The sequence below is a fragment of the Carassius carassius genome, chromosome 25, assembly GCF_963082965.1.
Source record: "Carassius carassius chromosome 25, fCarCar2.1, whole genome shotgun sequence".
Lineage (NCBI taxonomy): Eukaryota > Metazoa > Chordata > Actinopteri > Cypriniformes > Cyprinidae > Carassius > Carassius carassius.
The window spans coordinates 24,741,581-24,755,014 of NC_081779.1; the positions used below are offsets into that span (position 1 = coordinate 24,741,581).

At 35.1% G+C, this 13,434-nt stretch overlaps 1 protein-coding gene across 1 annotated transcript; it reads right to left on the reverse strand.

Annotated features, from left to right (window-relative positions):
* Positions 1–986: 986 nt before the first annotated feature.
* Positions 987–11,115, reverse strand: rit1 (Ras-like without CAAX 1). The gene is made up of 6 exons (XM_059509956.1): positions 10,938–11,115; positions 8,763–8,852; positions 6,981–7,037; positions 5,964–6,037; positions 3,287–3,478; positions 987–1,844 (listed from the first exon to the last, which is right to left on the reverse strand). Exons 2-6 carry the CDS (start codon positions 8,842–8,844, stop codon positions 1,614–1,616), a joined length of 636 nt encoding a protein of 211 aa, XP_059365939.1. The 5' UTR covers positions 8,845–8,852; positions 10,938–11,115; the 3' UTR covers positions 987–1,613.
* Positions 11,116–13,434: the final 2,319 nt, after the last annotated feature.

Below are 13,434 nucleotides of genomic sequence, written 5' to 3' on the forward strand. Positions count from 1 at the left end.
TGAAGTTCTGCTACAAGATGGCGGCACGCGGCCGACTTCAACTTCCGGTTGACTTCCTTGCCGCCTGCATAAATTCAGTGAACTGTTGGTTTCTCGAGACTAGCAATAAAACAACCACCAGGGGTCGCCAATAAACTAAAAACTATAAATGTAATATTACTGATAATAACTCCAGCTACAATAAATTATCAGGCTAATCATAATAATAATAATCAGACTGTTATAGATTGGTAAAGTGAATTTTATTTGAGAATCTCTGATGACAATAAATAAAGGAAAATATAGTAAACCCATTCTGCTTAAAAATAAAAAAATATATAATAATCACAAGAAAAACTATGCCATGAAGTTGCATGAAAGGCCAAACTGAACAGACATACTATTCAAAGTTGATTCATAGCGAGTGCACAGCATGTGTAAGAGAGGAAATCCACATCATTGGACACATTAAGGTCTTTCACTTCCTACACACTGACTTCAGAAAGCACTGGAACAGAAATCGCCCTGTTTAAAAAAGGAAACTATTTTTGTTTTCATCATAATCAAGTTTGTCAGTCTGTTAATGTGCTTAAAGGTGGACCCGAATATTGCTCAGCAAGATTTAAAAAAATAAAAATCATTCATACAGTGTATTTTAACTAGTTCATACAGCTCAGTGTCCATCAAACACATCCTAGTTCACCTAATGTCACTTTTCCAAGTCATATTTCAGTTCAAAATATAATAAATCCTTTTTTTAGGAGCATTTTCTTTTTGCATCATTTTCATTACAATAAATCAACCCCACTGTTAAATCTGCATTACCATAAAAAATTCCCATTACTGTTTAATAAAAAGTATGTGTTAGTTAAATAGTAAAAATATTACTGTATTACAGTTACGATTATCTAATGAAAATGTGTGAATGATGAAAACTCAAAAGTAAAACATTCCATTATGTTTAAGAGAATCTGAGGGTGAAATGTGCTTCCAGTTATAATGAAAACATTTATTTATTTATAATGAAAAGAGGGGTGAAATGTCACCTGGACATGTTATTCACTCAGTTTTTGAGAAGAGGCTAAAGCATCTACATCAAGGGTTTTTAAAACCTGTCTAACAAATTGGTTTACAGTAGTCATTATACCAGCAGATCAATATTTCTACTGTAAACCCTTGCCCACTTCCCCACCCTGTGACACATTTCTTTCTTTTCTTTCTCTTGCTGTCTGCTCTCTTAAACTCATTCAACCTTCATTTTTTTCCAACAAGCAAATCTCTAAACCAGAGTCTGACGTGACCTTTTCACAAAAAACACATGTAGCCAATCATTCCACGACCAGTTTCTTACATTCCCCTCCTTTAAAACACGCGGTACAACATTCACAGAGTATAACGCTGTCCAAAAATGAAACAATAACTACTGTCAAGTTTATTAGTTCTTTCCTAATCCCTAACATCAGTAAATCAGCCCACGTCCCAAATGACGACAGCGAGCGTGTCCTGCACAGTGAGGGCTAAGTCGAACTCAAATGATTGGGAGACAATCAGACAGAAACTAAAAATGCAGTTCTCACACCATCTGAGGGAGATGGGCCTAACAGAACTGCGTGGTATCCCATCATGCCCCTCTCTCAGTGCTCGGACTGCTGTTTCCTATGGAAGGGGGCTTTGAGGCGGCTCCAGAAGGAATGGCTGCGTCTGGTTTTCCTCTCGCTGCCTCTCAGCATCTCGGCCTCGCGCTGGCGGATCTGACGCACCAGTGCAGCGAACACCTCGTCGATGTAATAGCGGAACGCCGCTGAGGTCTCGAAAAAGGGGCACTGGAACTCCCTCGCCAGCTGTTTGCCCTCCTCTACAGACACCTGGACGTGTGAAGACAAAACAAACAGCCCTTCAGTCGAAACGCCTTCATTTAGCTCGTGCCTAGTGAGCCTCCAACATTAGATCACGATTAGACGTGAACAAATAGTGGGTCATTTATTTGCACATTCTAATATTCTGATAATAATCTTTTTCAGATTATCATATATAATGCTGAAAACAGCTGCAACGCTCAATAGTTTTCGAGAGAACCATTGTAGAAAGAAATATTCTGCAACCTTATAATCAACTTTTGACCAGACGAATGCATCGTTGCTGAATACATTTCTTAAACAGAATGAAATTCTCAATTTATGTATGTTTTTATAGGTTATCATTATATATCAAATTTATTATATATGCATATTTAATTCATAATAATTATAGCAAAATGTATACAATTAAGAAATATATGTAAAATTATAACAATAATTATAGCCTTTTGATGGACCTAAATAAAACCGCATCACGGTAACACACTCCAGTAAAGTTTAATTCATTAAGATGAATTATTATGAGTTAATTAACAACCAAAACAGATTTTAATGCAATCTACGTTAATGTTAATTTCCATAACCGCGATCTAGAACAAGGTACATAAAAAATATTTTCAAGACACTTTATATCTCCCAATGCACACACAGTGCAGCCTATGGCTAAAGAAATGAAGCACAACTTTGAATGTGAACAAATTGGGAGACATCCTTCAAAATCATGTGTACAGCCAATGATAACCTTTGCAAGATCACCTACGGCGACTCTCCATGACAGAGATGAGACAAACTGTCTGGCAGCTACTTAAGATTGAGGAGCTTTGCATGAGCCAAAGGCATGTGAAAGAGAGAGAGAGGGGAAATGATTGGAGCTTTAAAAGACCTTAGGGGCAATGACTTTGAAAAATGACTTTCATGAAATGTAAAATGTAGGTTTCATTCCACAACATAAAATACATCAGTGAAGTATAGCTTTCACTTGTCTTGAAAAAGGCGGACGATAACAAGCGTCTAAATGTGGCCACTTTCACAGCCTCATTGTGTTTATAATCCTGCTATTGCTAACTATTTTAACTCAAACCTTCAGGGAAAAGGTTTTGGAATAAAGCTAGAGTAGAGCATAGAGTTTCTTGATGTAGTTCATTTACAGCCTGCATTTAGCTTTTTACTGTGTTTAGACTTTAAAACAGGCTTTAAACTTTTGTGGGTCACAGAGCTTATTTTCCCAAGTAGTCCAAAATCCAGTTTGGTTTTTGTCGAGGGAATCAGGCTGATGCTAAAGGTTGGCCTATAAAAATATATCATCATAGTGTTATATAACTGCTTAAATGTCACATTATAGACTGTAGTATTTTGAATGGGATTCATCTTGGTTCAATAAGTTTATGCAATATAATGCAATACAGTGTGAATATTTCTGAGCTACAGGGGTTTGAGGTAAAGCGTCCCACCTGTCTGAGATGGACCAGGTCAGACTTGTTCCCCACCAGCACGACGGGGGTGTCGACGGTGCGCCGCACGCGGTAGATCAGCTGCTTGAAGTGGCGAGCCTCCTGGAAACTGCGGCGGTCCGTGATGGAGTATGAGATGATGAAGCCTTCACCCGCTCGCATGTACTGATCACGCATGGCTGTGAACTCCGCCTGGGGTCAAACAAACAGATCTTCTTTACTAACTCGCTGTCTTGTATCCTTGTGTGTATCATGCAAAATTACAGGATTTATCAGATTTAGTGACAACAGCCAGTCAGTGCATATCTCTAATAAGTCTGCATGTTGTGTGTGTTTCTGTGTGAATGAATGGCTTGGTTTCGTCTGATGCACAAACTCAAACTCATGAGTTGCTTAAAGGCTTCAAAGTCTGCCTTCCACTTCCAACTGCTTAGGGGTTTTTTGGGCAATGAAAGGGATTTCATTATATTATCCATTCAAATAGCCTACAAAAGTAGGGTGACCATATGAGCCATTTTCCCAGGACGCTTCCTTGACAGGATTTCTATATTGCCTAAAACATCCAAAGTAATAACATGCAGGTATGGTACATAATCAACCAATCGTGGCGTGTGAGAAGGTGAGATCTACAGAGAACGATCAAAGCAATGCATATACACGTACATGTGTCCCTCGCAGGTCATTTTGACACCCATAGGAATGAATGGAATTTACGAGAAAACGGATTTTTATTACATTTGATTATTTATATTTATATATATATATATATATATATATATATATATATATATATATATATATATATATATACACGAAATCTTAGACAATCCAGTAAAAAATTTACACCCAACAAAGGGCTGAGACTAGAGAATATCCCCAATGCTGAAAAAACTCACTCACACACACACGCACACGCACACACACACACACTCCCATAGAACACATTATAATATGTTTCATGTTTGTTCTGGTCATGCCATTTTTCTTCTTTTCTGACTCAACAGTTAAATTTGAGTGATGTGGTGGAGACCATACCTATATTTTTAAAAAATATATTATATCTTTCTTTTATATCGATGAAATTGTATGAAAATACATATGTTTAGGTTATAATTCAGTTTGAATTCTTTACTTTTTTTTTTTTTTTTTTTTTTTTTACAAAATATGGATTTTGTAATGTTTCAATATATATTTGAATCCATAAACAACCAAACTGAAGCCTCAAAATGATCTAATTTCTCATGTTTCAATCTCCATAGGGTTCTATAGGCCCCTCTAGTGGCTGTAATCATAAAACGCAATTTTATGTCATTTTTTCCCACCAGATGGCATCAGATACACTCACTGCCGTCTATTGGTTTTTGATGAAAATTGCTGAAATTGTCTCTTTATTTGTTTAGTTCCTTTTTTTGTCTTGTTTTTTTTTTTTGGTGAAAATGTACAAAAACTGCTCATTTGCTTATATTTTCTAAACAAAATTCAGAATAAAAGGTCAATATAATAAAAATCACCCACATAGTATAACACAAATAGAATAGAATAATATAAAAACCTACATAAATATTTAGAAAAAAGATTATATATAAAAATGGATCAATATAAGATTTCTGGACCAAAAAAAAAACATATATTAGTGTCATAATTAGCCTTTTGGTATTAACCCACAGGGGACACTTTTGTTATAGGTTCGGGAGGGACGGATGAGGGTTAAATACATCCGAAAGGTCATCTAAAATGACAAGCTAAAACTAATGATGATTAAAAAATATGACGAAATTTATGACGAGTCTTCGTTAATAAGACCTATAGGTTATTGTCTTGTCCTTTAAAACATATGTCCCTGTCACTGGATTGCAGATCAATTTATTATTTAATATTTACAGATCAGTGTATCGTCACGAGCCACAGGGTTTAATATGGTTTTGTTTGTGTATATTTGTATTTATTGTACGTTTTAGCCGTGATTCCTATCCACTTACATTATAAAACTGATAAACCGCAAAGGTTTGAGCTAAAAAAATCTTGATTTGTGTTCCACTGAAGAAACAAAGTGCAGGCAGATAAACATCATATTTTCATTTTTGGGTGAACTATCCCTTTAATAAGCGATCTTACCACTTTAGTCTCTTGTTCAAATACAATCTCACATATAGGTCTTGTGGCTATATTTCTGGCACCACAATGCATTCCTGTAAACAAGGGTTTTGTTTGTTCTAAAAAAACAAGAGGTCAGTTTAGATTGGTCCAATTTTTATTTATGTCGTAATCAACATTATACCACAGATGAATTATGAAACGCTCTTTGAATGGTTCAGCAATGCTCCCAAATGAACCTTAAACACTACATTATTATACTGTAGGCAAATTTATTCATTAAACTCGTGATGAGATGACTAATGCATTTTATAACATTGCGGAGTGATCCAGTGACGGAAAAGATGCTGATTAAGAGAGAGAAACATTGTGCCTGTTGCGTGTCTTGTGAAGTGACAACCGCAAAGACAGAGACAGGAAAAGGGAAGTGAGACACATTTGGTTGAAGAAGAAGGACCTTATTATAGTCTGCAAAATAAAGTGTTAAGTTGTGCACCACAGTTTACCACGGACAGATTTTTGCACTTTACTGTTTGTCTGATTCTTGTTTTGTTTTCCATGTGTCCTTCGTTAATCTGCCTACCTGTCCTGCTGTGTCCAAGATGTCCAGGTTTGCTGGCTCATCGTCAATGCGGATCTGTGTTTTATAGGCATCCTCTAAGAACAGAAAAACACAGGCATGGAGGTTGATGAGAGATCGCAACAACAAGCTTAACAGACAATAAAAAAACCTTAAATGGGGAAGGGACATTTAGTAAAGACACAGAAGATGCAGTACTATTCAAAGGCTTTTTAAGGAAACAAATTAATCAAAAGTAAAAGTGAAGACATTTATATTCTTATGAATTTTATTTCAAATAAATGCTGATCTTTCAAAAACTTTCAAAAAACGTTGAAATGTCTTATAGACTCGAAACACCTGACAGTCTCAAGAAAAATCAACGAAAACAGGTTAAACAAAGACAGACAGAGAGCATGGCATGTAAAATATATATGTATAGTAACTTAAAGTGTAATTTCTGTTCAACTACCGAAAAAATTACTTGTTTCCAAACAGGTTGCACATTAAAATTAGCTGTAAATGTCCTCACCCTCAGGTCGTCCAAGATTTAGAGGAGTTTGTTTCTTCATCTGAACAGATTTGGAGATTTGGAGAAATGTATCATTCCATCACTAGAGGATGCTCTGGAGTGAATGGGTGCCGTCAGAATGAGAGTCAGAATGGAGTGGTGTGGATTATTCTGATGTTTTTATCAGCTGTTTGGACTCTCATTCTGACGGCACCCATTCACTGCAGAGCATCCAGTGGTGAGCAAGTGATGAACATTTCTACATTTCTACAAATCTGTTCAGCTGAAGAAATAAACTCATCTACATCTTAGATGGCCTAAATTTCAGTAAATTTTCATTTTTGGATGAACTGTTCTTTTAAACTTGGATAGGAAAAAAAATTAGACAAAGATTAACTGGGCCGCATTTTGACAAATTCTTTGGTCATCTATACTTGTGACACAAAATCACATAAATGTAACGCAATATCAATCTGAAATGTAAAAGACTAGACTGATGAGTTAAGAGGGCATGTTAATAATTTCCTTACCGATAGTGGGGTCATGATCCTCTGGAAATCTGTGACTTATAAACTGCATGATGATGGCTACAAGACAAAGAGAATAAGGGTTCTTACATAATTGTGGTACCATGAAATTCAATGAGAAGAGTGCAAACATCTCCCCGTTCTCCCTCATGTGGAGTAAACACACCCTGCAGTCAGCATGTGTGTGCTCTGTGCTCTGTTCTCATGGAGACAGCGATATAAAGAGAGAGTATCAGTCACCTTAAAGAGCCTTCTGCAGTGAGCACTGAGCCAACACCCACACTTTTATTGTCAGCCCTGCCTGTGACTGTACGTCTAAAACTGTGAAACCAGACCACAATAATGGGCTATGATGAAAGAAAACCACTCGAAGAGCATTTCTGTGTGAACTATCCCTTTAAGGACATTTTGCATGGTGCCATTATTTTCAAATTGTTTTAAATTAAGGTGTATATAACCACCACATTTTCATGGGCAAATGGATAGTGCATTTTCTTTTTTATTTCATTATTCTAAAAGATGACTCACGTTATGTTGTCATTATAGTATGCATGGATAAATATCAGTCAATAAGAGGTTGAATTCCTCAAAAAGTGTGAAAACTGTGGTTTTGCAGTGCTTTTGACATCCCAGCCGGCAAATGACCAACCTTCAACGTTGAAATATGTTTGAAATAAGGTCAGTTGTTGTTAATCTGCTTATTTAAAGCTATGTTGTCAAATGTATTTTCTAATTTTCTACACCCTAGTGAATTATTATTTAATTGTGCATTAATTTTGTGCTAAGTTTACTACAAATATATTTACATATTTATGTGCTTAATAAAAATGCCCTGCAATTGTAATTGTAGTATACTAAACTGTTATACTTAAAGTCTGCCAAATTGGAACAACTTATTTTGTACTTGCTGCACTTCAGTTGTGTGCAGAAAGATATTCTGAAGTATATCGGATTGTGCTGAAGTGGAACTACTGCAAGAATACTTCAGGTACACTTTCAATATCTTGCACTTAAAGACTGATAGATCACACAATCCTTATTAATAGTGATATTAAAACACATTTTATGCATAATGTTAAAAAACATTCACTGTGCAATAAAGAAATACTCCAAATAAAGTTTAATTAAAATTTTATATCAGTAAGTCTTACGTGATATGTTTGAAGCATACTTAGTATGAAATGAATGCATTTTAAATCAATTATGGCATAGGTTTTTTTTACTAGGGCATTTCAACACAAAACAAAAACAATCATTATTGAAAGTAAAAGATATATAATATGTTATATGCGATATGTTATGGCAGGCCAAATCAAAGGTGATCAGAAGTGATTAGAGGTGGACAATATGATCAAACTCTACCACAATATAAGTCATTTTCAACCGGTTTATAAATACGGACATCATGTATAGTAATTATTTCTGAAATTTGCCAACCAATCGAAATAAAGACTTTCCAACTGATTATACTTACTTGGGAAACAAAAATATCTTCTTCAATACTTTCTGAGAACTGCTCTTATAGTTGCATGAAATATAAATTTACTCTATGCATTCAGTAAATGCATAATATAACATCTAATAAATGATTAATCCATGTCTATGTTAAAACCTTGGATGATCAATCCAAATTAAATCATTCAATCTTCTGTTGACAATGACAGATGCAGACTTGGGAATGGAAAACAATAAAACCAATAAAGTAACATTAACATCCGAGAGAGAGAGAGAGAGAGAGACAGACAGAGAGAGAGAGAAAGAGAGAGAGTAAAGTACGTCACTCACCACTTTTGCCCACACCCCCCTCTCCTAACATCACCAATTTGTACTCGCGGGAGTGACCCCCTGTGCTCCGCGAGGACTCCATCCAAAGAACTGAAACACACACCACAACAAACAAAAGCAAAACCTGTTTACAATAGTTTTAAAAACTTCAAGTTTTTAGTTTAAGTTTCAAGAATGATTGACAGACTGATGGATGAATGGATGGGTGGACAGATGGATGGATAAAATATGAAGCAGCACAACTTTTTTCAAAATTGATAATATTAATAAATGTTTCTTGGGCAGCAAATCATCATATTATACTGATTTCTGAAGGATCATGTTACTTGGTCAACATTAGACACTTCTTTCAAAAAACATTGAAATATCTTACAGGGCAACTACTGAAAAAAAATGACATTAAAGGAATAGATAGATAACATAACGACAGACAGACAGACAGATATATAAGAGTTGTAGTAGGAGTTGGACTCTTTGTCAAGCCATCATAACAAACAATGAAGCACTGAGCGTCTGACTCCAGCTGACCGCTGCATGAGCGCAGGACTGCAGCTCAACACAGCAGTAGAGACTGACTGCACCCAGAAACACAGCACTTGTCGAGGCTGTGTTAGACACCAGAGCTTCAGTTTGATGGAGAAGAGGAAGTGAGTCATTCTGTCGAGCTATTCATGTGACCGAGCGAAGCATCCACAGGGTGGGTTACATTAAACATGGTCAATATTAGATTATCTGCCAGTGCACCCCTGTCTGATTTATTTTTCCATTGTCACAGACTGTGATGCTGCATTAGTTACTTCAGAGCAGCACATCTACAGGATTTTCAATGGAAACAATATCAGACAATGAAACAGCACTGCTGAGTGGTGTTTTCAGTTATGAGCAGCTCTTTTTAATTATGTATCTTGTGTGTGTGTGTTTTATAAATAATAGTAAAATCATTTTACTTCCTTTGATTTTTTTTTCATAATTCATTGTTATTGTTTATGGGACACTTGAAGAAAATGTTCTTCACACACACAAAAAAAAAAAAAAAAAAAGTCCATTGTTTTTTTTTTTTGCAATAAATCACTGTTTGTTTGCAATAAATGGATTTATTATCAAATAAATAGCAAAGGGTTTAAATCATTCAAGCGGACACAATCATTTATTTATTATAAATATTCACAGTATTTATTTACTTCATGTTTATTGCTAGAAAAATAAGGGCTTTAAATAGTATTTAGACGTCACAAAATCTTCCAACACAAAAACTACAAGGTTGCAAAAATGTTATAGCCCATATATATCATAGAAAATTGTAGAAAATAAAGCAGATAATATAAAATCAACTTTTACCTATCGCTCAGCGTGTCCCTTTGACGAACAATTTGTAGTAAGCATTTCAAAGTACTGTAAAATTATAATTAATGAGGGATCTTTTTCAAACAGTGTCTAAAGCTTTCATAATATTTGTGACAATTTATTGTTTAGCTTAAACATAATTAAATTACAGTGGTGGCTTTTATTTGGCCAAGTCACCACACACTTAATGTACTTAACAACATTACCTGTAATAAATAGGTCACTATGTTACAAGTTTAAAAGCCAGTTCTTTTAATATTAACTTAAGGCCTTGTGTCATTGCGTGGCAGCTGCACCAAGAAACCACTGATTTAAAAAAGTCGAGAAGGAAAACTAGCATGACCTCAAGAAAAAGTATTTTACATCACCCAAATTGCAATAGAAGTGCATTATTATTTCATGAGCGAGTTTGACACGAACAGACTGACAGAACTAGATTAACTGCAATTAAATTATAGTTTATGTTTTTAATATACCGAACGCGTCGACGCCATGCATTGAGTTAACTTCTGAGAATACATACAAAAAAAAGATGTATAAGACTAACTTTATTAGTTATATAATAAAAGTATATTTTATAAACTTTTAGTGATCACCAAAAACCCTGCGAAAGTTTTAACACTCTTTTGAAACTGCACAGCGTTCATCGATGTGAATGAGTATTGTTAGGCTTGTTTGTGAAGCGACAGAGTTGCATTAAAGCAAACACTCGAGTCGATCAAATCAAATAAACGGGAGAGACATATTAAGCGCCGCCGTTACAGTCATTATATCAAAGAGTGTGATTCTGTACGTGATAAAGCTATGGTTAGAAGCCGACTGATGGCTTACCTGTGTCACAGGATCTCTATCTCCATTGGGACTTTTGTGTCGATGCAAATGATGTTTAAATATTTGATGTTAGAAAATTCCTGCCATACAATTCTCACTGTAAACATACAGAGCCATGGAGGACTGGAGAAGCACGGGTCCTAAAGCCCGCGGGGTTACATTTAGCCCATGGACCTTTCTCTCTTTTCCGGGTTTCAGCAGCGGAAGTCGTCGTAGTTGCAGTTGGGTTAACTTGAAGAGCAGTGAATGGTAGAATATATATTTTTTTGCATTCCAATTAGCTTCAATAGCAAAATAAAAACTCCACGATAGTTTCATGACTTTCAATAAAAGGGGAAAAAAATTTGAAACAGAGACACTGCATTTGAAACACTCTTGTATTAGCGGTAACTGTTTTGTGTGTGTGTGTGTGTGTGTGTGTGTGTGTGTGTGTAATTTGATGCAAAAGTGATATGATACAAAGAATACTGTTTAAATGTGCATACATTTTTAAAAAATCCTTTCGAGGATTTACGATGATGATGACTGTAAAACACGTCATCACAGTCTTGTGAAAAGGGTCCATTGACGAACAATTACACTTAAATATTATTTATATGAATTAAATATAAATATAAATATAATAAATAAATTTACATAGTTCACTTATATAGTTAGCACAGTTATTGTTATTACTGTAAAATTATAATAAAGTGCATGTGTAAGAATGCAAAAAAGAAATATATTGAGAAATACATGAATATTGTAGAATATACATATTAAGAAGCTTTATGAATCTTTTTTATGTTGTATAATCTGATTTAATGGCTAAAATACTGTGTTGGTACCATGGTTAATATAATTAACGATTTCACGTACCTACTTACGTCTATTTTGCACTCTTGATATTCTAGTGTCACCCCGTCTTTGCTGTACAATTTTTTTGCATCGCGAACGTTTTGCAGATTGTACACACAACAAAAAAAATCCTCTGTATTTTTGCGTATTTTTATATTGTAAATTTGCGTATTCATTTCCGAACGTGCCATTTCTGACAGCGAACAACACAAATGTGGTTATTTCTTTTAGCTTTCTCAAATCAAGTCCATGATTTTATTTTATTTTTACATTTTTTGTGTAAATTGACCGAAAATAGAGAGAGCTTTGGTGGTAAAGCGACTATTTAGTTAATACAATACGAATTTCTAGCCAGAAAAAGTTGGTCAAAAACCTACATTTGGACACAAACTGACCAGCAACCACAACTTTCAGATGCCATTTTTATTTTTTAGCACATGGAATTGAACACAAAATATTGTGGGATATCAAAGTCAGTGAAGGATACATCTATGCTGCCTTCAGACATCAATCAGATGAAGGCATCTCAGAAGTGAAGCTTACAAGCAGAAGTTTGGAGGGGAGTGTGGGAAAGAAACAGAAGCCATTCGCCTTATTACTTATTACCTTATTACCATCAGAATGATTCAAGGTAAAAATGTAGTTGCTTTAAGTGGTGCTCAAATGTACTTCATAATAAATACCATGCATTATCATAGTGCTTATCCAAAAAAAAAAAACATGCTAATACTTTTTAGTTTGTGCAATTTTCTTGTAATGTAACCACAGTTGCCAGTTGCACAGACAGCTACTGTGTTCAGACTGTGTCAAAAGAATTTGTCTTACCAACTACTAAGGGGTAAACAGTACCAAGCGGTACCATTTTATGTATCTAACTAAAAAAAGTTATGACCATAAATGACTAACTTGCAAGACTAGTTTTAACAGTTTATGGAACCAGCCACAGTTCTGCTTGACAAACTATTCCTATTTTTGGATCTGTCACATTATCATGGAAAATTTGCAGTTGGAAAATTTAGCAAAATGAGGGGGGAGTAGGCGACAGCTTAAAGCTCAAGTTATAACTTGGTTTTAATTCATCTTCTGAGCAGAGAAAGAGGGGAAGGTCTGATCTAGTGTATCAGTTATTATTTTATTTGCACGTCCATTGTGTTAACAACTTCAACATACAGTACAAGTCAGCATTAGTGTAACATACTGTATTTAGCATAATCTTAAAGCAGTATGCAGATATCTTGCCCTCAAGAAGATTACATCTCACACTTTATGTTAGATGTCCCTGAAGTTCATGTAGTGAAATGAGCAGTATTTACCTGGGCATATAAAGTAAATGTTATTCACTGTACTTAAATTATACATAGACAACTTGCTTGTACTTACAAATATTGAAAAGGCCAGGTCATCTAGGTACAGCGGTTTTAGGGACACCTAAAATAAAGCTGAATCACTGCACTTTAACCATATCAACACTGTGGTATCCAAATGGATTAATATATTCATTACAATGATTTTCTTCTCATCTCATTTTGGTCTTTTTCAGCTTTCAATGTTTCTGTACAACATACAACAGCACAAAAAAGCTGGGAGATTGTTAGGGACAAGTGGCAGGGCAGATAGCGCTCCAAAAGAGGAGGTTTACACAAAAAGAAACCATTTCCAT

Excerpts from the sequence above, each read along its gene's own strand:
- rit1 (XM_059509956.1), bottom strand. The coding sequence starts at position 8,844 with ATGGAGTCCTCGCGGAGCACAGGGGGTCACTCCCGCGAGTACAAATTG. Across the intron at positions 6,038-6,980 it reads GGATCATGACCCCACTATCG|AGGATGCCTATAAAACACAG; the intron begins GTAAGGAAATTA and ends TTCTGTTCTTAG. Across the intron at positions 1,845-3,286 it reads ACCTGGTCCATCTCAGACAG|GTGTCTGTAGAGGAGGGCAA; the intron begins GTGGGACGCTTT and ends TCACACGTCCAG.